Source organism: Nerophis lumbriciformis, linkage group LG37 (assembly GCF_033978685.3).
Source record: "Nerophis lumbriciformis linkage group LG37, RoL_Nlum_v2.1, whole genome shotgun sequence".
NCBI lineage: Eukaryota > Metazoa > Chordata > Actinopteri > Syngnathiformes > Syngnathidae > Nerophis > Nerophis lumbriciformis.
Genome location: NC_084584.2, coordinates 5,172,501 through 5,194,767, shown reverse-complemented (window position 1 = coordinate 5,194,767; position 22,267 = coordinate 5,172,501). Strand labels below are relative to the sequence as shown.

At 35.6% G+C, this 22,267-nt stretch overlaps 1 protein-coding gene across 30 annotated transcripts in view; it reads right to left on the bottom strand.

Annotated features, from left to right (window-relative positions):
• The window catches only part of nbeaa (neurobeachin a), a 268,148-nt gene that overhangs the window by 2,841 nt on the left and 243,040 nt on the right, over positions 1 to 22,267 (bottom strand). For 11 of the 30 annotated variants that reach the window (XM_061931156.2, XM_061931161.2, XM_061931163.2 and 8 more), the window contains 10 exons: positions 19,847 to 19,999; positions 19,603 to 19,767; positions 19,453 to 19,542; positions 16,363 to 16,555; positions 5,004 to 5,075; positions 4,758 to 4,913; positions 4,516 to 4,686; positions 2,706 to 2,807; positions 2,434 to 2,630; positions 2,204 to 2,355 (listed from right to left, as the gene is read on the bottom strand). In XM_061931156.2, the coding sequence (XP_061787140.2) occupies positions 2,204 to 2,355; positions 2,434 to 2,630; positions 2,706 to 2,807; positions 4,516 to 4,686; positions 4,758 to 4,913; positions 5,004 to 5,075; positions 16,363 to 16,555; positions 19,453 to 19,542; positions 19,603 to 19,767; positions 19,847 to 19,999 (1,451 nt within the window). Of the gene's footprint in view, positions 1 to 2,203; positions 2,356 to 2,433; positions 2,631 to 2,705; positions 2,808 to 4,509; positions 4,687 to 4,757; positions 4,914 to 5,003; positions 5,076 to 16,362; positions 16,556 to 19,452; positions 19,768 to 19,846; positions 20,000 to 22,267 lie in introns of all 30 variants that reach the window. The other 19 variants (XM_061931148.2, XM_061931152.2, XM_061931162.2 and 16 more) reach the window with 5 other exon arrangements.

Below are 22,267 nucleotides of genomic sequence, written 5' to 3'. Positions count from 1 at the left end.
GTTACGATGTTTCCCTGACAACAGCATCCCTGGTTACAATGTTTCCCTAAAAACAGCATCCCTGGTTACGATGTTTCCCTAGTAACAGCATCCCTGGTAACTTCTTCCCTCGCAACAGCATCCCTGGAAACTTTTTCCCTAGCAACAGCATCCCTTGTAACGGTATCACTAGTAACAGCATCCCTCGCAACTTCTTCCCTAGCAACAGCATCCCTTGTAACAGTATCACTAGTAACAGCATCCCTCGTAACTTCTTCCCTAGCAACAGCATCCCTTGTAACAGTATCACTAGTAACCACATCCCTGGTAATTTCTTCCCTAGCAACAGCATCCCTGATAACTATATCACTAGTAACAGCATCCCTGGTAACTTCTTCCCTAGCAACAGCATCCCTGGTAACTATATCACTAGTAACAGCATCCCTGGTAATTTATTTCCTAGCAACAGCATCCCTGATAACTATATCACTAGTAACAGCATTCCTGGTAACTTCTTCCCTCGCAACAGCATCCCTGGTAACTATATCACTAGTAACAGCATCCCTGGTAACTTCTTCCCTAGCAACAGCATCCCTGGTAACTATATCACTAGTAACAGCATCCCTGGTAACTTCTTCCCTAGCAACAGCATCCCTGGTAACTATATCACTAGTAACAGCATCCCTGGTAACTTCTTCCCTAGCAACAGCATCCCTGGTAACTATATGACTAGTAACAGCATCCCTGGTAACTTCTTCCCTAGCAACAGCATCCCTGGTAACTATATCACTAGTAACAGCATCCCTGGTAACTTCTTCCCTCGCAACAGCATCCCTGGTAACTATATCCCTAGCAACAGCATCCCTTGTAAAAGTATCACTAGTAACAGCATTCCTCGTAACTTCTTCCCTAGCAACAGCATCCCTTGTAAAAGTATCACTAGTAACCACATCCCTGGTAACTTCTTCCCTAGCAACAGTATCCCTGGTAACTATATCACTAGTAACAGCATCCCTGGTAACTTCTTCCCTCGCAACAGCATCCCTGGAAACCTTTTCCCTAGCAACAGCATCCCTTGTAACAGTATCACTAGTAACAGCATCCCTTGTAACTTCTTCCCTAGCAACAGCATCCCTTGTAAAAGTATCACTAGTAACCACATCCCTGGTAACTTCTTCCCTAGCAACAGCATCCCTGGTAACTATATCACTAGTAACAGCATCCCTGGTAACTTCTTCCCTAGCAACAGCATCCCTGATAACTATATCACTAGTAACAGCATTCCTGGTAACTATATCACTAGTAACAGCATCCCTGGTAACTTCTTCCCTAGCAACAGCATCCCTGGTAACTATATCACTAGTAACAGCATCCCTGGTAACTTCTTCCCTCGCAACAGCATCCCTGGTAACTATATCACTAGTAACAGCATCCCTGGTAACTTCTTCCCTCGCAACAGCATCCCTGGTAACTATATCCCTAGTAACAGCATCCCTGGTAACTTCTTCCCTCGCAACAGCATCCCTGGTAACTTCTTCCCTAGCAACAGCATCCCTGGTAACTATATCACTAGTAACAGCATCCATGGTAACTTCTACCCTCGCAACAGCATCCCTGGTAACTATATCACTAGCAACAGCATCCTTGTAACGGTATTACTAGTAACAGCATCCCTGGTAACGTCTTCCCTAGCAACAGCATCCCTTGTAAAAGTATCACTAGTAACCACATCCCTGGTAACTTCTTCCCTAGCAACAGCATGCTTGGTTACATTGTTTTCCTGGCAACAGCATCCTAAGTAATGGCTTCCCAGCCAACTGTTTCCCTAGCAACAGCATCCCTGATAAAGGTATCACTAGTAACAGTATCCCTGCTAACTGTTTCCCTAGCAACAAATCTCCAGTACCCGTTTCCCAAATAACAGATTCCTTAGTAAAAGTGTCTACACTTGACCGATTTGTTGGCAACAGTTTCCATGGCAACTGCATTCCAAAGTATCAGTTTCCTAGCCTCTGAAACTGTTTTCTTCCAGTTTCCTCAGTAAAAACATCTCCCGACTAACCAGTGGCCTTACTTAGCAACACTTTCACCACCTAATAGCAACAGAAACCCTCTTACCTAGCAACCGTTTCCAGGGAAACAACAACACCAGCAATAAAGTATTCCTTAATTCTCATCTTCCCAGACTTATCTGAATTCAAACCGTTTCCCTGACAACCGTCACCTCTGGTCGTGGGAGAGGTCCATGGCGCGGATGCCGGCGTCGCATCCCGGGTAGATGTAAAGCTGCTTGAAGTCGCACGCCTGCCACACCTCCACCACGCCGTTGTCGCCGCCCGTCACCAGGTTCTGTCCGTCGCTGCTCAGCAAGATGGCCTGGCGGGGCAAGGAGACGCGAGGGTCAAAAAAGCACGGCGGCGTGGTCACGTCAGAGCGGCGGCGGGAGCCCCTCACCCGCGTGGAGTCGTTGACCTCCATCTGGGCCAGCAGCTTGCCGTTGATGCTGAAGTTGCAGAAGCGTCCTCGCTCGTAGTAGATGATGCAGTGACCCTCGCTGGACACGGAGATCAGACGAGGCTGCTGGCACAACTCGGGGCCCTCCAAGGCCCTCAGGAGGTCTCCTGTGATGGTGTGGACCAGGCAGGGACCCTCTGAGGAGCAAAGACATCTCCGATTCCAAAACTAAACCACAGAGGACAGGAAGTACGGCGCTCCACTCAACTGACCTTTGGCCCCGCTGATGACCAATCCCAGCTCAGCACAGACGGACACGCACACCACCTCATGGTCGTGTCCCGTCAGGACGGCCCGGGGGGCGGGATAGTCACCTACAGGAGACGAGAGGTCACTACACTGAAGTCACACCCAAGTATTTCGCTGCTACACGAATAAAAACGGGACTGAAAACAGGACGTAAAAAGAAAGTAAACAGAAGTTAAAACAGGATGAAAATGGGAAGTAAAAAAAGAATGAAAACAGGAAGTAAATAGGAATGAAATACAAGACGTTAAAAGAAATGAAAACACAAAATTAAACAAGATGTGAACAAGAAGTAGACAGCAATGCAAACAGTAAGTAAACATGACTAAAAACCAGAATGAAAATAGGACGTATACAGGGATGAAAAGAGAAAGAAAAGAGAAAAGAAAAGAGAAATTCAAACAGGAAGTAGACAGGAATGAAAACAGGAAGTAAACAGGAATAAAAAAAATAAACAAAGGACGTAAAAAACGAATGAAAACAGGAATGAAAACAGAAAGTAAACAGCAATAAAAACAGGAAGTAACCAGGAATCAAAAACAGAAGGAAAAAACAATTAAAACAGGATTAAAAAAAGAAGCAAACATGAAACACAACAGAAAGTAAACAAATCAAAAAATGAATTTAACAGCAATCAAAATAGGAGGAAAACAAGAAAGAAAACAGAAAGTAAACATTAAAAGAGGAAGTAAACAACAATCAAAAGAGGAAGTAAACAGGAATGAAAACAGGAAGTAACCAGGATTTTTTTTTTTTAAAGTATGTAAAAAAGGAATGAAAACAGAAAGTAAACAGCAATGAAAACAGGAATGAAAACAGGAAGTAACCAGGATTTTTTTTTTTTAAGTACGTAAAAAAGGAATGAAAACAGAAAGTAAACAGCAATGAAAACAGGAATGAAAACAGGAAGTAACCAGGAATCAAAAACAGGACGTAAACAACAATCAAAACAGGATTTACAAAAAGGAAGTACACAGGAATCCAAACACGAGGTAAACACGAAACAAAACAGAAAGTAAACAAATCAAATAAGGAATTTAACAGCAATCAAAAGAGGAGGTCAACAAGAAACAAAACAGAAAGTAAACCGGAATCAAAAGAGGAAGTAAACAATAATCAAAAGAGGAAGTAAACAGCAATTCAAAGAGGAAGTAAACAGGAATCAAAACAGAAAGTACACAGGAATCAAAAGAGGAAGTAAACAAGAATCAAAAGAGGAAGTAAACAGCAATCAAGAGAGGAAGTAAATATGAATCAAACCAGGAAGTAAACAGGAAACAAAAGGGGAATCAAAAGAGGAAGTAAACAAGAATCAAAAGAAGAAGTAAACATGAATCATAGGAGGAAGTAAACATGAATCAAACCAGGAAGTAAACAGGAAACAAAAGGGGAATCAAAAGAGGAAGTAAACAAGAATCAAAAGAAGAAGTAAACATGAATCATAGGAGGAAGTAAACAGAATCAAAAGAGGAAGTAAACAGAAAACAAAACAGGAAGTAAACAGAATCAAAAGAGGAAGTAAACAGGAATCAAAACGGGAAGTAAACAGGAATCGTAGGAGGAAGTAAACAGGAAACAAAAGAAGTAAACAGAATCAAAAGAGGAAGTAAACCGGACACAAAAGAGGAAATAAACAGGAATCAAAAGAGGAAGTAAACAGAATCAAAAGAGGAAGTAAACAGGAATGAAAAGAGGAAGTAAACAGGAATCATAGGAGGAAGTAAACAGGAATGAAAAGAGGAAGCTGAGTGTGGGAGCATTGGAACTAACACTCACTGTTGTTGGGGTTGTCCCCAATGATGTGGTGGCGTCCACTCCAGTACCACAGAAGAAGAGTGGCGTCCCTGGAGCCCGACACGATGTAGCAGTCCCCTCCGATGTAGGACTCGGACCTGGCCAGACACGTCACCACGTCCCAGTGGCCGAACACGATCTGGGTCAGCTTCCCTGCTCACAATCCACACCGTTAGGCGGCCGGCGACAAGCGGCGGGGCCGGGTTCCGCGCGGCGGGTCCTACCGGTCTCAGAGGAGTAGACGCGGAAGCTCTTGTCCCAGAAGCCGCACACCAGGATGTAGCGGTTGTCGGCCGTCACCACGAAGCAGTGCGTGTTGATCTGGATGCTCTGGTCCACCAGGTCGGTGATCTGACGCTTGTTGGTGCCAGAGTTGTTCGCTGGGGGGGGCGGAACCACGCGGAGACGTTAGTACCGTAAGGCCCACCCCCTTTAAGGACAGGGTTCCTTCTGATTGGCTACAAACTGACCTATGAGAGGGTCCATCTCGATGGGCAGGTGGTGGGCTTGTTCCAGGGAGTATCCTGGGGCTCCACGCAGGCCTGGAAGCATTTCACACACGTTTTTGGCAATTGTATGAAAAGAGTCGTAATTTTACTCGACAAAAGTCACAATTTTATAAGAAAACTTCAAAATGTTGGCAATATTATAATAATAATCTGAAATTTTTATTGGCAAAATGATGACAAAAGTCATAATTTTACTCAAAAAATGTCACTATTTTACAAGAACAATAAAAAATTGGCAATATTGTGATAAAAGTCATCATTTTATAACACAAATGTCGCCATTTTGCATTAAAAATTAATAATTATATTTAAAAAAATTCTTGATACCTCTTAAAAATGCCTCCCTCTTTAGAACCACCCGTTCTAGATATATAAAGAAGTGTATTTACAACATTAATAATATATACATACTATGCAAATATAAAAAAGCTTGTTGTGAAAAATTAGTTAAAATTTCACAAGAAAAAGGTCACAATTTCACAAGAAAAACTTAGAATTTTGGCAGTATTATAATAAAATTCTAGATATATAAAGAAGTGTATTTACAACATTAATAATATATACATACTATGCAAATATAAAAAAGCTTGTTGTGAAAAATTAGTTGAAATTTCACAAGAAAAAGGTCACAATTTCACAAGAAAAACTTAGAATTTTGGCAGTATTATAATAAAAGTCGTCATTTTACTCAACGCAAGTCAACATTTTACAAGAAAAACTGAACATTTGTGCAATATTATGATAAACGTTTGAATTTTACTCAATAACAGTCGCAATTTTATAAGAAAAAGCTTACATTTTTGGCAATTGTATGAAAAGAGTCGTAATTTTACTCGACAAAAGTCACAATTTTATAAGAAAACTTCAAAATGTTGGCAATATTATAATAATAATCTGAAATTTTTGTTGACAAAGTCATCATTTTACTCAAAAAATTTCACTATTTTACAAGAACAATAAAAAAATTGGCAATATTGTGATAAAAGTCAGCATTTTATATGACAAATGTCGCCATTTTGCATTAAAAATTAATAATTATATTTTAAAAAAGAACACACGCACACACACATGCACACACTCTTGTATTTGTTACATTCTTGATACCTCTTAAAAATGCCTCCCTCTTTAGACCAGCCTTTCTAGATATATAAAGAAGTGTATTTACAACATTAATAATATATACATACTATGCAAATATAAAAAAGCTTGTTGTGAAAAATGAGTTGGAATTTCACAAGAAAAAGGTCACAATTTCACAAGAAAAACTTAGAATTTTGGCAGTATTATAATAAAAGTCGTCATTTTACTCAAAGCAAGTCAACATTTTACAAGAAAAACTGAACATTTGTGCAATATTATGATAAAAGTTGGAATTTTACTCAATAACAGTCGCAATTTTACAAGAAAAAGCTTACATTTTTGGCAATTGTATGAAAAGAGTCGTAATTTTACTCGACAAAAGTCACAATTTTATCAGAAAACTTCAAAATGTTGGCAATATTATAATAATAATCTGAAATTTTTGTTGACAAAGTCATCATTTTACTCAAAAAATGTCACTATTTTACAAGAACAATAAAAAAATTGGCAATATTGTGATAAAAGTCAGCATTTTATATGACAAATGTCGCCATTTTGCATTAAAAATTAATAATTATATTTTTAAAAAAGAACACACGCACACACACACACACACACTCTTGTATTTGTTACATTCTTGATACCTCTTAAAAATGCCTCCCTCTTTAGGACCAGCCTTTCTAGATATATAAAGAAGTGTATTTACAACATTAATAATATATACATACTATGCACATATAAAAAAGCTTGTTGTGAAAAATGAGTTGGAATTTCACAAGTAAAAGGTCACAATTTCACAAGAAAAACTTATAATTTTGGCAGTATTATAATAAAAGTCGTCATTTTACTCAACGCAAGTCAACATTTTACAAGAAAAACTGAACATTTGTGCAATATTATGATAAAAGTTGGAATTTTACTCAATAACAGTCGCAATTTTACAAGAAAAAGCTTTAAAATTTGGGCAATTTTATGACAAGAGTCGTAATTTTACTCGACAAAAGTCACAATTTTATCAGAAAACTTCAAAGTGTTGGCAATATTATAATAATAATCTGAAATTTTTGTTGACAGTCATCATTTTACTCAAAAAAATTCACTATTTTACAAGAACAATAAAAAAAATTGGCAATATTGTGATAAAAGTCAGCATTTTATATGACAAATGTCGCCATTTTGCATTAAAAATGTATATTTATATTAAAAAAAAAAGAACACGCACGCACACACACATTCTTGTATTTGTTACATTCTTGCTACCTCTTAAAAATGCCTCCCTCTTTAGGACCAGCCTTTCTAGATATATAAAGAAGTGTATTTACAACATTAATAATATATACATACTATGCAAATATAAAAAAGCTTGTTGTGAAAAATTAGTTCTATAAGAAAAAAGTCGACACATTGTGAGAAAAAGACTGCTTTTAGTTAATCATTTTTCTTTGAATTTTTTGTTTGTAATTTGTTTTTAATCTTCATTATTGATCCAGTTATGACAGTATGTCTCTATATACATATTTTCATTTATTTATTTATTTTGACCAAAAGGGGGCACATTTCAATTTCTTACACACACTTGTTATTTCATATGTTGACCAGAGGAGGAGCACTTTTAAAAGCGACACACAGTCAATTTGAAAAATCCCTCCTTTTTGGGACCACCCTCATGTTGATAGATGTCACCAGCAGGGGGTGTATTTACAACATTAATAATATATACATACTATGCAAATATAAAAAAGCTTGTTGTGAAAAATGAGTTGGAATTTCACAAGAAAAAGTTCACAATTTCACAAGAAAAACTTTGAATTTTGGCAGTATTATAATAAAAGTCGTAATTTTGCTCAACGCAAGTCAACATTTTACAAGAAAAACTGAACATTTGTGCAATATTATGATAAAAGTTTGAATTTTACTCAATAACAGTCGCAATTTTACAAGAAAAAGCTTACATTTTTGGCAATTGTATGAAAAGAGTCGTAATTTTACTCGACAAAAGTCACAATTTTATAAGAAAACTTCAAAATGTTGGCAATATTATAATAATAATCTGACATTTTTGTTGACAAAGTCATCATTTTACTCAAAACATTTCACTATTTTACAAGAACAATAAAACAATTGGCAATATTGTGATAAAAGTCAGCATTTTATATGACAAATGTCGCCATTTTGCATTAAAAATTAATAATTATATTTTTAAAAAAGAACACACGCACACACACACACAGACACGCACACACTCTTGTATTTGTTACATTCTTGATACCTCTTAAAAATGCCTCCCTCTTTAGGACCAGCCTTTCTAGATATATAAAGAAGTGTATTTACAACATTAATAATATATACATACTTTGCACATATAAAAAAGCTTGCTGTGAAAAATTAGTTGGAATTTCACAAGAAAAAGGTCACAATTTCACAAGAAAAACGTAGAATTTTGGCAGTATTATAATAAAAGTCGTCATTTTACTCAACGCAAGTCAACATTTTACAAGAAAAACTGAACATTTGTGCAATATTATGATAAACGTTTGAATTTTACTCAATAACAGTCGCAATTTTACAAGAAAAAGCTTACATTTTTGGCAATTTTATGAAAAGAGTCGTCATTTTACTCGACAAAAGTCACAATTTTATAAGAAAACTTCAAAATGTTGGCAATATTATAATAATAATCTGAAATTTTTATTGGCAAAATGATGACAAAAGTCATCATTTTACTCAAAAAAATTCACTATTTTACAAGACCAATAAAAAAAATTGGCAATATTGTGATAAAAGTCAGCATTTTATATGACAAATGTCGCCATTTTACATTAAAAATTAATAATTATATTTTTTAAAAATTCAAGAAAAAATTCTTGATACCTCTTAAAAATGCCTCCCTCTTTAGGACCACCCGTTCTAGATATATAAAGAAGTGTATTTACAACATTAATAATATATACATACTATGCAAATATAAAAAAGCTTGTTGTGAAAAATTTGTTGAAATTTCACAAGAAAAAGGTCACAATTTCACAAGAAAAACTTAGAATTTTGGCAGTATTATAATAAAATTATAGATATATAAAGAAGTGTATTTACAACATTAATAATATATACATACTATGCACATATAAAAAAGCTTGTTGTGAAAAATGAGTTGGAATTTCACAAGAAAAAGGTCACAATTTCACAAGAAAAACTTAGAATTTTGGCAGTATTATAATAAAAGTCGCCATTTTACTCAACGCAAGTCAACATTTTACAAGAAAAACTGAACATTTGTGCAATATTATGATAAAAGTTTGAATTTTACTCAATAACAGTCGCAATTTTACAAGAAAAAGCTTACATTTTTGGCAATTTTATGAAAAGAGTCGTAATTTTACTCGACAAAAGTCACAATTTTATAAGAAAACTTCAAAGTGTTGGCAATATTATAATAATAATCTGAAATTTTTGTTGACAAAGTCATCATTTTACTCAAAAAATGTCACTATTTTACGAGACCAATAAAAAAATTTGCAATATTGTGATAAAAGTCAGCATTTTATATGACAAATGTCGCCATTTTGCATAAAAAATTAATAATTATATTTTTAAAAAAGAACACACACACGCACACACGCACACACTCTTGTATTTGTTACATTCTTGATACCTCTTAAAAATGCCTCCCTCTTTAGGACCAGCCTTTCTAGATATATAAAGAAGTGTATTTACAACATTAATAATATATACATACTATTCACATATAAAAAAGCTTGTTGTGAAAAATGAGTTGGAATTTCACAAGAAAAAGGTCACAATTTCACAAGAAAAACTTAGAATTTTGGCAGTATTATAATAAAAGTCGTCATTTTACTCAACGCAAGTCCACATTTTACAAGAAAAACTGAACATTTGTGCAATATTATGACAAACGTTTGAATTTTACTCAATAACAGTCGCAATTTTACAAGAAAAAGCTTACATTTTTGGCAATTGTATGAAAAGAGTCGTAATTTTACTCGACAAAAGTCACAATTTTATAAGAAAACTTCAATATGTTGGCACTATTATAATAATAATCTGAAATTTTTGTTGACAAAGTCATAATTTTACTAAAAAAATTTCACTATTTTACAAGAACAATAAAAAAATTGGCAATATTGTGATAAAAGTCAGCATTTTATATGACAAATGTCGCCATTTTGCATTAAAAATTCATAATTATATTTTTTAAAAAGAACACACGCACACACACACACACACGCACACACTCTTGTATTTGTTACATTCTTGATACCTCTTAAAAATGCCTCCCTCTTTAGGACCAGCCTTTCTAGATATATAAAGAAGTGTATTTACAACATTAATAATATATACATACTATGCACATATAAAAAAGCTTGTTGTGAAAAATTAGTTGGAATTTCACAAGAAAAAGGTCACAATTTCACAAGAAAAACGTAGAATTTTGGCAGTATTATAATAAAAGTCGTCATTTTACTCAACGCAAGTCAACATTTTACAAGAAAAACTGAACATTTGTGCAATATTATGATAAAAGTTTGAATTTTACTCAATAACAGTCGCAATTTTACAAGAAAAAGCTTACATTTTTGGCAATTTTATGAAAAGAGTCGTAATTTTACCGACAAAAGTCACAATTTTATAAGAAGATTTGGTAACACCTTAGTATGGGGAACATATTCACCATTAATGAGTTTCTTATTAAAGTAACAAAGACTTAATTTAGAGTTATTTGGACACTAGGGGAACATATAAGGGTTAGGGTTACTAATAAGCAATAATTCTGAGGTTATTGAGGGAAGACTCTTAGTTAATGACTTACTGCTTGTATAATAAGGCCATGCAGAATAAGGCATTAATAAGTACTTAATAATGACTAATTAAGAACCAATATGTTACTAATTTGCATTTTAATAAGCAACTAATTAATGGTGAATATGTGTTCCCCATACTAAAGTGTTACCGAAAGTTTGTATTTTTTTGGCAATATTATAATAATATTCGGGATTTTACTCGGCAAAATGATGACAAAAGTCATGATTTTACTCCAAAAAAATTCACTATTTTACAAGAACAACAAAAAAAATGAGTTAGAATTTCACAAGAAAAAGGTCACAATTTCACAAGAAAAACTTGGAATTTTGGCAGTATTATAATAAGAGTTGTCATTTTACTCGACAAAAGTCAAAATTTTATAAGAAAATTTTAAAATTTTGGCACTATTATAAAAATAATCTGAAATTTTTATTGGCAAAATGATGACAAAAGTCATAATTTTACTCAAAACATTTCACTATTTTACAAGAATAGTAAAAAAATTGGCAATATTGTGATAAAAGTCAGCATTTTATATGACAAATGTCGCCATTTTTCATTAAAAATGAATAATTTTACGAGAAAATATTGCAATATTACAGAAACAGAAAGAATATGAGAAATTGTTCCCAATTTTATAAGAAAAAATAAACACTGTGAGAAAAAGACTGCTTTTAGATAATTTCCTTCTTTTTTTTGTTTGTAATTGTTTTTTAATCTTCATTATTTACTTCAAGTTATTACAGTATGTCTCTATATACATATTTATTTATTAACGTTTTATTAATTTTGGCCAAAGGGGGCACGTTTCAATTTCTTACACACACTTGTTATTTCATATGTTGACCAGAGGGGGAGCACTTTTAAAAGCGACACACAGTCCATTTGAAAAATCCCTCCTTTTTGGGACCACCCTCATTTTGATAGATGTCACCAGCAGGGGGTGTATTTACAACATTAATAATATATACATATTATGCAAATATAAAAAAGCTTGTTGTGAAAACTGAGTTGGAATTTCACAAGAAAAAGTTCACAATTTCACAAAAAAACATAGAATTTTGGCAATATTATGATAAAAGTTTGAATTTTACTCAATAACAGTCGCAATTTTACAAGAAAAAGCTTACATTTTTGGCAATTTTATGAAAAGAGTCGTCATTTTACTCAACAAAAGTCACAATTTTATAAGAAAACTTTAAAATTTTGGCACTACTATAAAAATAATCTGAAATTTGTATTGGCAAAATGATGACAAAAGTCATAATTTTACTAAAAAAAATTCACTATTTTACAATTGGGGCGGTATAGCTCGGTTGGTAGAGCGGCCGTGCCAGCAACTTGAGGGTTGCAGGTTCGATCCCCGCTTCCGCCATCCTAGTTATTGCTGTTGTGTCCTTGGGCAAGACACTTTACCCACCTGCTCCCAGTGCCACCCACACACTGCTTTAAATGTAACTTAGATATTGGGTTTCACTATGTAAAGCGCTTTGAGTCACTAGAGAAAGGCGCTATATAAATGTAAATCACTTCACTTCACTTCACTACAAGAATAGTAAAAAAATTGGCAATATTGTGATAAAAGTCAGCATTTTATATGACAAATGTTGCCATTTTGCATTAAAAATGAATGATTTTACATTAAAAAAGTAATAATTTTGCGAGAAAATATTGCAAAATTACAGAAACAGAAAGAATATGAGAAATTGTTCCCAATTCTATAAGAAAAAAGTTGACACTGTGAGAAAAAGACTGCTTTTATTTCATTTTTTTGGTTTGTAATTGTTTTTTAATCTTCATTATTTACTTCAAGTTATTACAGTATGTCTCTATATACATATTTATTGATTAATTTTTTATTAATTTTGGCCAAAGGGGCGTGTTTCGATTTCTTAAACACTTGTTATTTCATATGTTGACCAGAGGGGGAGCACTATTAAAAGCGACACACAGTCAATGTGAAAAACCCCTCCTTTTTGGGACCACCCTCATTTTGATAGATGTCACCAGCAGGGGGTGTATTTACAACATTAATAATATATACATACTATGCAAATATAAAAAAGCTTGTTGTGAAAAATTAGTTTAAATTTCACAAGAAAAAGGTCACATTTTCACAAGAAAAACTTAGAATTTTGGCAGTATTATAATAAAAGTCGTCATTTTACTCAACGCAAGTCAACATTTTACAAGAAAAACTGAATATTTGTGCAATATTATGATAAAAGTTTGAATTTTACTCAATAACAGTCGCAATTTTACAAGAAAAAGCCTACATTTTTGGCAATTTTATGAAAAGAGTCGTCATTTTATTCGGGATTTTACTCGGCAAAATGATGACAAAAGTCATGATTTTACTCCAAAAAAATTCACTATTTTACAAGAACAACAAAAAAAATGAGTTAGAATTTCACAAGAAAAAGGTCACAATTTCACAAGAAAAACTTGGAATTTTGGCAGTATTATAATAAGAGTCGTCATTTTACTCGACAAAAGTCAAAATTTTATAAGAAAACTTTAAAATTTTGGCACTATTATAAAAATAATCTGAAATTTTTATTGGCAAAATGATGACAAAAGTCATCATTTTACTCAAAAAATTTCACTATTTTACAAGAATAGTAAAAAAATTGGCAATATTGTGATAAAAGTCAGCATTTTATATGACAAATGTCGCCATTTTTCATTAAAAATGAATAATTTTACGAGAAAATATTGCATTACAGAAACAGAAAGAATATGAGAAATTGTTCCCAATTTTATAAGAAAAAATAAACACTGTGAGAAAAAGACTGCTTTTAGATAATTTCCTTCATTTTTTTGTTTGTAATTGTTTTTTAATCTTCATTATTTACTTCAAGTTATTGCAGTATGTCTCTATATACATATTTATTTATAAATTGTTTAATAATTTTGGCCAAAGGGGGCGCGTTTCGATTTCTTACACACACTTGTTATTTCATACTTGACCAGAGGGGGAGCACTTTTAAAAGCGACACACAGTCAATGTGAAAAATCCCTCCTTTTTGGGACCACCCTCGTTTTGATAGATGTCACCAGCAGGGGGTGTATTTACAACATTAATAATATATACATACTATGCAAATATAAAAAAGCTTGTTGTGAAAAATTAGTTGAAATTTCACAAGAAAAAGGTCACAATTTCACAAAAAAAACTTAGAATTTTGGCAATATTATGATAAAAGTTTGAATTTTACTCAATAACAGTCGCAATTTTACAAGAAAAAGCTTACATTTTTGGCAATTTTATGAAAAGAGTCGTAATTTTACTCAACAAAAGTCACAATTTTATAAGAAAACTTTAAAATTTTGGCACTACTATAAAAATAATCTGAAATTTGTATTGGCAAAATGATGACAAAAGTCATAATTTTACTAAAAAAAATTCACTATTTTACAATTGGGGCGGTATAGCTCGGTTGGTAGAGCGGCCGTGCCAGCAACTTGAGGGTTGCAGGTTCGATCCCCGCTTCCGCCATCCTAGTTATTGCTGTTGTGTCCTTGGGCAAGACACTTTACCCACCTGCTCCCAGTGCCACCCACACTGCTTTAAATGTAACTTAGATATTGGGTTTCACTATGTAAAGCGCTTTGAGTCACTAGAGAAAGGCGCTATATAAATGTAATTCACTTCACTTCACTACAAGAATAGTAAAAAAAATTGGCAATATTGTGATAAAAGTCAGCATTTTATATGACAAATGTCGCCATTATGCATTAAAAATGAATAATTTTACATTAAAAAAGTAACAATTTTTACGAGAAAATATTGCAATATTACAGAAACAGAAAGAATATGAGAAATTGTTCCCAATTCTATAAGAAAAAAGTCGACACTGGGAGAAAAAGACTGCTTTTATTTCATTTTTTTTGTTTGAAATTGTTTTTTAATCTTCATTATTTACTTAAAATTATTACAGTATGTCTCTATATACATATTTATTTATTAATTTGTTATTAATTTTGGCCAAAGGGGGCGCGTTTCAATTTCTTACACACACTTGTTATTTCATATGTTGACCAGAGGGGGAGCACTTTTAAAAGCGACACACAGTCAATGTGAAAAATCCCTCCTTTTTGGGACCACCCTCATTTTGATAGATGTCACCAGCAGGGGGTGTATTTACAACATTAATAATATATACATACTATGCAAATATAAAAAAGCTTGTTGTGAAAAATGAGTTTAAATTTCACAAGAAAAAGGTCACAATTTCACAAGAAAAACTTAGAATTTTGGCAGTATTATAATAAAAGTCGTCATTTTACTCAACGCAAGTCAACATTTTACAAGAAAAACTGAACATTTGTGCAATATTATGATAAAAGTTTGAATTTTACTCAATAACAGTCACAATTTTACAAGAAAAAGCTTACATTTTTGGCAATTTTATGAAAAGAGTCGTCATTTTACTCGACAAAAGTCACAATCTTATCAGAAAACTTTAACATTTTGGCACTATTATAAAAATAATCTGAAATTTTTATTGGCAAAATGATGACAAAAGTCATAATTCTACTAAAAAAATTTCACTATTTTACAATTGGGGCGGTATCGCTCGGTTGGTAGAGCGGCCGTGCCAGCAACTTGAGGGTTGCAGGTTCGATCCCCGCTTCCGCCATCCTAGTTATTGCTGTTGTGTCCTTGGGCAAGACACTTTACCCACCTGCTCCCAGTGCCACCCACACTGCTTTAAATGTAACTTAGATATTGGGTTTCACTATGTAAAGCGCTTTGAGTCACTAGAGAAAGGCGCTATATAAATGTAATTCACTTCACTTCACTACAAGAATAGTAAAAAAATTGGCAATATTGTGATAAAAGTCAGCATTTTATACGACAAATGTCGCCATTATGCATTAAAAATGAATAATTTTACATTAAAAAAGTAATAATTTTACGAGAAAATATTGCAATATTACAGAAACAGAAAGAATATGAGAAATTGCTCCCAATTCTATAAGAAAAAAGTCGACACTGGGAGAAAAAAACTGCTTTTATTTCGTTTTTTTTGTTTGTAATTGTTTTTTAATCTTCATTATTTACTTCAAGTTATTACAGTTTGTTTCTATATACATATTTATTGATTAATTTTTTATTAATTTTGGCCAAAGGGGGCGCGTTTCGATTTCTTACACACACTTGTTATTTCATATGTTGACCAGAGGGGGAGCACTTTTAAAAGCGACACACAGTCAATGTGAAAAACCCCTCCTTTTTGGGACCACCCTCATTTTGATAGATGTCACCAAATGAGACATTGTCTATTAGATGCAATGTTATTGGGACCATGATTTATGTCATCACTTGTTCACACCTCCTCATATGGAAGATACTTTTCCTTCTTCATGTCTCAAGAAGGGTAGTTATACAAGAACACACACACACACACACACTGACCGACGGTGTTGTGCCAGCGGTTGACGGCGAAGAGGCGGCTGCAGGTGACGGTGACGGCGGCGGGGATGCTGAGGTGCGGCAGCGTGTTGGCGGCCACGTGCGTGACGGGCGAGTTGGAGGGGAACTTGAGCACCATGATGACGTCCTGTTGCATCTGATCCTTAAACATCAGAGGACTCTGGGGAAGGAAACACTGGTGAGACAGACAGAGAGACAGGAAGAGGAAGAGGAAGAGACAGAACCAGTGGGACAAGGAAACAAGGAAGGAAGGAAGGAAGGGAAAAGGTCGATTAGTGGGAGAAAAGGGTCACTGCAGGTTCACACACAGAGGGAGGCGGGGCCTCTGAGAAAAGAGGCGGACTCACTAAATGGTTTGGGTTCGGGTGGGACAAAAAGGCTACAGTGGGTCTGGATTAGTTTTTGCCTCGCTTAAAGCGCGAGTGAAGAGTGGCGATTCCTGGATGTGAAGACGTAAGTCATGGAAAAAAAAGAGATGATACGGTATTATCTGCACGCAGGTGCCACCTGGTGCGTGTTTGAGCGCACTGCAGCTTGTCCCGGATGAGACGACCGACCCCCCTCTCCTTAATGCTTCGGTCACGCGCAGGATTCTCACGGGAATGAGGCAAAAACTGATCCGGACCGTCGTTCAAAAGCGCCGACACAGCAAACCGATCAGAAATATCGTTTTAACCCCTCAAAATCAGGAGGGTTCTTGCTTCACCACCAGCATAAACGTTTACTCAAAAATCAGAAATTTTACTATTGATTTGAATCATATTTAATAACTAATTCTAACCTACTTATATTATAAAAACCCTCAAAATAAATCACATAAAATCTACTGCAAAAGAAGGGACTGATGAAAAATACATTTACATGCTGACTGAATTAATAATAAATATGTATTTTTCTTCAACTGTCAATTTCTTGACAATAAAGGTACATCTTCCCCACTGTGGTCATAATTTTTGCGCTTGAGAGACTTTTTCCTCTTTGTTGAAAACAGGAATGAAGACAGGAAGTAACCAGGAATCAAAGCAGGAAGTAAACAACGATGAAAACAGGAAGTAAACCAAAAGTAAACAAAAATGAAAACAGGACGTTAACAGGAATGAAAAATGGATGTAAACAGGAATGAAAATAGGAAGTAAACAGGAATGAAAACTGGAAGTAAACATGAATGAAAACATAATGTAAACAGGAACGCAAACAGGAAGTAAACAGGACATAAACCGGAAGTAACCAGGAATCAAAACAGGAAGTAAACAACAATGAAAACAGGAAGTAAACCAAAAGTGAACAAGAAGTAAACACAAATGAAAACAGGACGGTAACAGGAATGAAAAATGGATGTAAACAGGAATGAAAATACAAAGTAAACAGGAATGAAAACTGGAAGTAAACATGAATGAAAACATACCGTAAGCAGGAACGAAAACAGGACGTAAACAGGAACGAAAACAGGACGTAAACAGGACACAAACAGGAATGAAAACAGGAAGTAACCAGGAATGAAAACAGGAAGTAACCAGGAATCAAAACGGGAAGTAAACAATGAAAACAGGAAGTAAACCAAAAGTAAACAAGAAGTAAACTCAAATGAAAACAGGACATTAGCAGGAATGAAAAATGGATGTAAACAGGAATGAAAATACGAAGTAAACATGAATGAAAACTGGAAGTAAACATGAATGAAAACATACCGTAAGCAGGAACGAAAACAGGACGTAAACAGGACACAAACAGTAATGAAAACAGGAAGTAACCAGGAATGAAAACAGGAAGTAACCAGGAATCAAAACGGGAAGAAAACAATGAAAACAGGAAGTAAACCAAAAGTAAACAAGAAGTAAACTCAAATGAAAACAGGACGTTTACAGGAATGAAAAATGGATGTAAACAGGAATGAAAATAGGAAGTAAGCATGAATGAAAACTGGAAGTAAACATGAATGAAAACATAATGTAAACGGGAAAGAAAACAGGAAATAAACAGGACATAAACAGGAATGAAAACTGGAAGTAACCAGAAATCAAAACAGGAAGTAAACAATGATCAAAACAAGAAGTAAATAGGATTAAAAACAGGAAGCAAATGGGAAGTAAATTGGAAGTAAGCAGAAAGTAAACAGAAACGAAAACAGGAAGTGAACAGGAATGAAAAATGGATGTAAACAGGAATGAAAACAGGAAGTAAACAGTATGCAAACAGGATCCAAATAAGAATGAAAACTGGAAGTAAACATGAATGAAAATATAATGTAAACAGAAACGAAAACCGGATGTAAACAGGACATAAACAGGGATGAAAACAGGAAGTAACTAGGAATCAAAACAGGAAGTAAATAGGATTAAAAAACAAGAAGTAAATGGTAAGTAAACCACAAGCAAGCAAGAAGTAAACAGGAATGAAAACAGGAATGAAAACTGGAAGTAAACATGAATGAAAACATAATGCAAAGAGGAATGAAAACAAGAAGTAAACAGGAAGTAAACAGAATGAAAACATAATTAAAACAAGAAGTAAACAGGATGTAAACAGGACATAAACAGGAATGAAAACTGGAAGTAAATAGGATTCAAACAGGACACACAGGAATGAAAACAAGAAGTAACTAGAAATCAAAACAGGACGTAAACAATAATCAAAACAGGAAGTAAACAGGATTAAAAACAGGAAGTACATGGATAGTAAGCAGAAAGTAAACAGAAACGAAAACAGGACGTGAACAGGAATGAAAAATAGATGTAAACAGAAATCAAAACAGTAAGTTAACAAGTATGAAAACAGGGTGTAAACAAGAACCAAAACAGGAGGTAAATAATAATTAAAACAAGAAATAAACAAGTAAAGCAGAAAGTAAACAGGAATGAAAAGAGGAAGTAAACAGCAGTGAAAAGACTCCAGACTTTTTATGTTTGTTTGAGATTGTCATTACTGCCCCAAGTGGTGGAAAAGTGCACTACAACCGAGTACAGCTCACAGCTGAAAAACAGATGTTTTTTGGCGGCCCCGGTCCTATGGTTAAGAAACACTGTTCTACATGAACATGCTGATACAAAGGCGTGTGATTGGCCGGCGTCTCACCAGGTGCATGGCGGAGGAGCGAGGTGGGTGTGGCTCGATGAGGAGCTGCGAGGGGATCTGCCCGCACGTCTGAATCTGCGCCTCCATCACCTGCCGCCATAAAACACAGGCGTCAGCGTCGGTGTGGGACCCGTTGCCGTGGCGACCCACCTCTCTCTGCGGCGCCTCCAGGACGTCCAGGTTGACGGCGCCCTCGTAGGACAGGAAGTTGAAAACGTTGAGCGCCCGCACGGCCTCCGGCCCTCGCTGCTTGTAGCCGAAGATCAGGTCGATCCACTGGTGGAGCTGACACGACACAAACTCGCTCTCCAGCGCCTGCACGGGGAGGGATGGGCGGGGTCAGCGTGAAGCCACGCCCCCCACACAACACAGTCGCCAACAGACGCCGCCTCACCATGCGGTTGATGCGCACAAAGTCCTCGGGTTTCTTGGCCCACACGGGGAGCTCCACGTCGCAGACAGGAAGCCCGTCGTCGCGCACGCCGAGCTCGTACTCGTTGCTGTTGACGAACATCTCGGGCAGGTAGTAGAACTCCGGGGTGAGCTCCTGCAAGACACGAGGCACCGTGTATTGGAAATTTTAGAAGATGTAAAGTCTGATGTTAGATGGCAGTAGTTAGGGACCGACAGAGGACCCTATTGTATTTATAGCGTTTTATTATTATACCGCCGCCTCTTTGAGCTGTAATTTAACATGCTTCAAAACTCACCAAATTGGACACAATTGCGATCTAATCAAAAAACCAAACCCCAAAACTCAAAATTGCGCTGTAGCGCCCCCTAGGAAGAAAACAAACAAAACTGCCTGTAACTCCCGGTAGGAATGTCGTAGAGACACATACTTGCCAACCTTGAGACCTCCGATTTCGGGAGGTGGGGGGGTGGGGGCGTGGTCGGGGGTGGGGTGGGGCGTGGTTGGGGGCGTGGTTAAGAGGGGAAGAGTATATTGACAGCTAGAATTCACCAAGTCAAGTATTTCATACATATATATATATATATACATACATATATGTATGTGTGGGGAAAAAAAATCACAAGACTATTTCATCTCTACAGGCCTGTTTCATGAGGGGGGGTACCCTCAATCATCAGGAGATTTTAATGGGAGCATTCACATACCATGGTTTATATAGGGCACAGAGTGGGTGGGTACAGGCTGGCGTAGGGGCGTGGTGATTGGCTCATGTGTTACCTAGGAGGTGTTTCCGTCTGTGGCGGCATGCTGTTACAATTTCGCTGCGCTTGTTGAGGGATGCCAGGTCTGGACGGTAAATAATAAACAGTTTCTCTTTCAAGCATAGGTTGCATCTTTTATTACCACTATTGTAAGGTGTGCTGGATGCAAGAATTTGCCATGTTATTGAATATTCAACATTATTGTCTTTGAGGTCCCAAATGTTTTTGCTGAGTTCTGTGGTATTCCGCAGGTTTTGGTTCCTGAAAGAAGCCTTGTGATTGTTCCATCTGGTTTTGAATTCTCCCTCGGTTAATCCTACATATGTGTCGGATGTGTTAATGTCCTTGCGTATTACCTTAGATTGGTAGACAACTGATGTTTGTAAGCACCCCCCGTTGAGAGGGCAATCAGGTTTCTTTCGACAGTTACAGCCTTTGTTGGTTTTGGAGTCGCTCTGTCCGGGGGCCGACGGCTCATTTGCAATTGTTTTGTTGTGGTTTGAGATGATTTGTCGTATATTGTTCATACAGCTGTAGCTCAATTTAATGTTGTTCTTGTTGAATACTTTTCTTAGGGTGTTGTCTTTGGGAAAGTGTTTGTCAATCAGATTGAGGAATTTGTGTCCAATGTTAGTTGAGACGTTTTTGCTGTATGGGGGGTTGTACCAGATGATGTCGTTTCGTTTTCTGTTCTTTTTTGGCTGGTTTCCTGGCGTGGGTTCATAGGTGAGGGTGAAATTGTATCCGCTTTCATCAAGGGCTTTTTGGTACGGGGGGGTTGCTTGGTCAAATTCAGCTTTGCTAGATGACAGCATCGATAGCCTTTTATTAATTCCGGTAGGTACATGATAACCTTATTAAGACATATATATACATATATATATATACATATATACATATACATATATCTACATCCTGAAAATATGCAAACAAAACTGTGTTTGGATAATTGATACTTCAAACTTGCATACATAAATATTAAGGAATGTAACATAACTTGGCTTCTGAGAGCTTCAAAATGTAGTGAATAAAAACCTAAAGTTGTTGATAAACAAAAAATTATTTTAATAATTAAATATGGTCATTTTAAATGAATTATTATGATAATTTAAAATTAATTATTTCAAATATGTTTATTTTAATGTAAAATCCTATGGCTGGATGTAATAAGGAGTCAGAAAAAATAAAAAATAAAAATTAATTTTGATGTTTTTAGCAAAATATAGTAAAAATGTATTTTTATTTTTATTTATTTTTTTATTAATAAATATCTATTTATTTTTAGGTAAGATAAACATAATAATACAATGTATCTCTAGTCTGGATGATTTAGTTCTTGTCACCCTGTTCTTGTCCTCCCGTAGTGAAAAAAGGCTGTCCTCACTCAGGTCCGCATGGAGCTGGAGGGGGCGTGGCCTCCAGCTCCGGCTGAAAATCGGGAGATTTTCGGGAGAATATTTGTCCCGGGAGGTTTTCGGGAGAGGCGCTGAATTTCGGGAGTGTACCGGAAAATTCGGGAGGGTTGGCAAGTATGTATAGACATGAAACAAAAACCTCTATGTAGGTCTCACTTAGACCTATATTTCATACATCGACAACCCCCAGCAAAAATCAACAGGAAGTTTGCAATTCCCCCTTC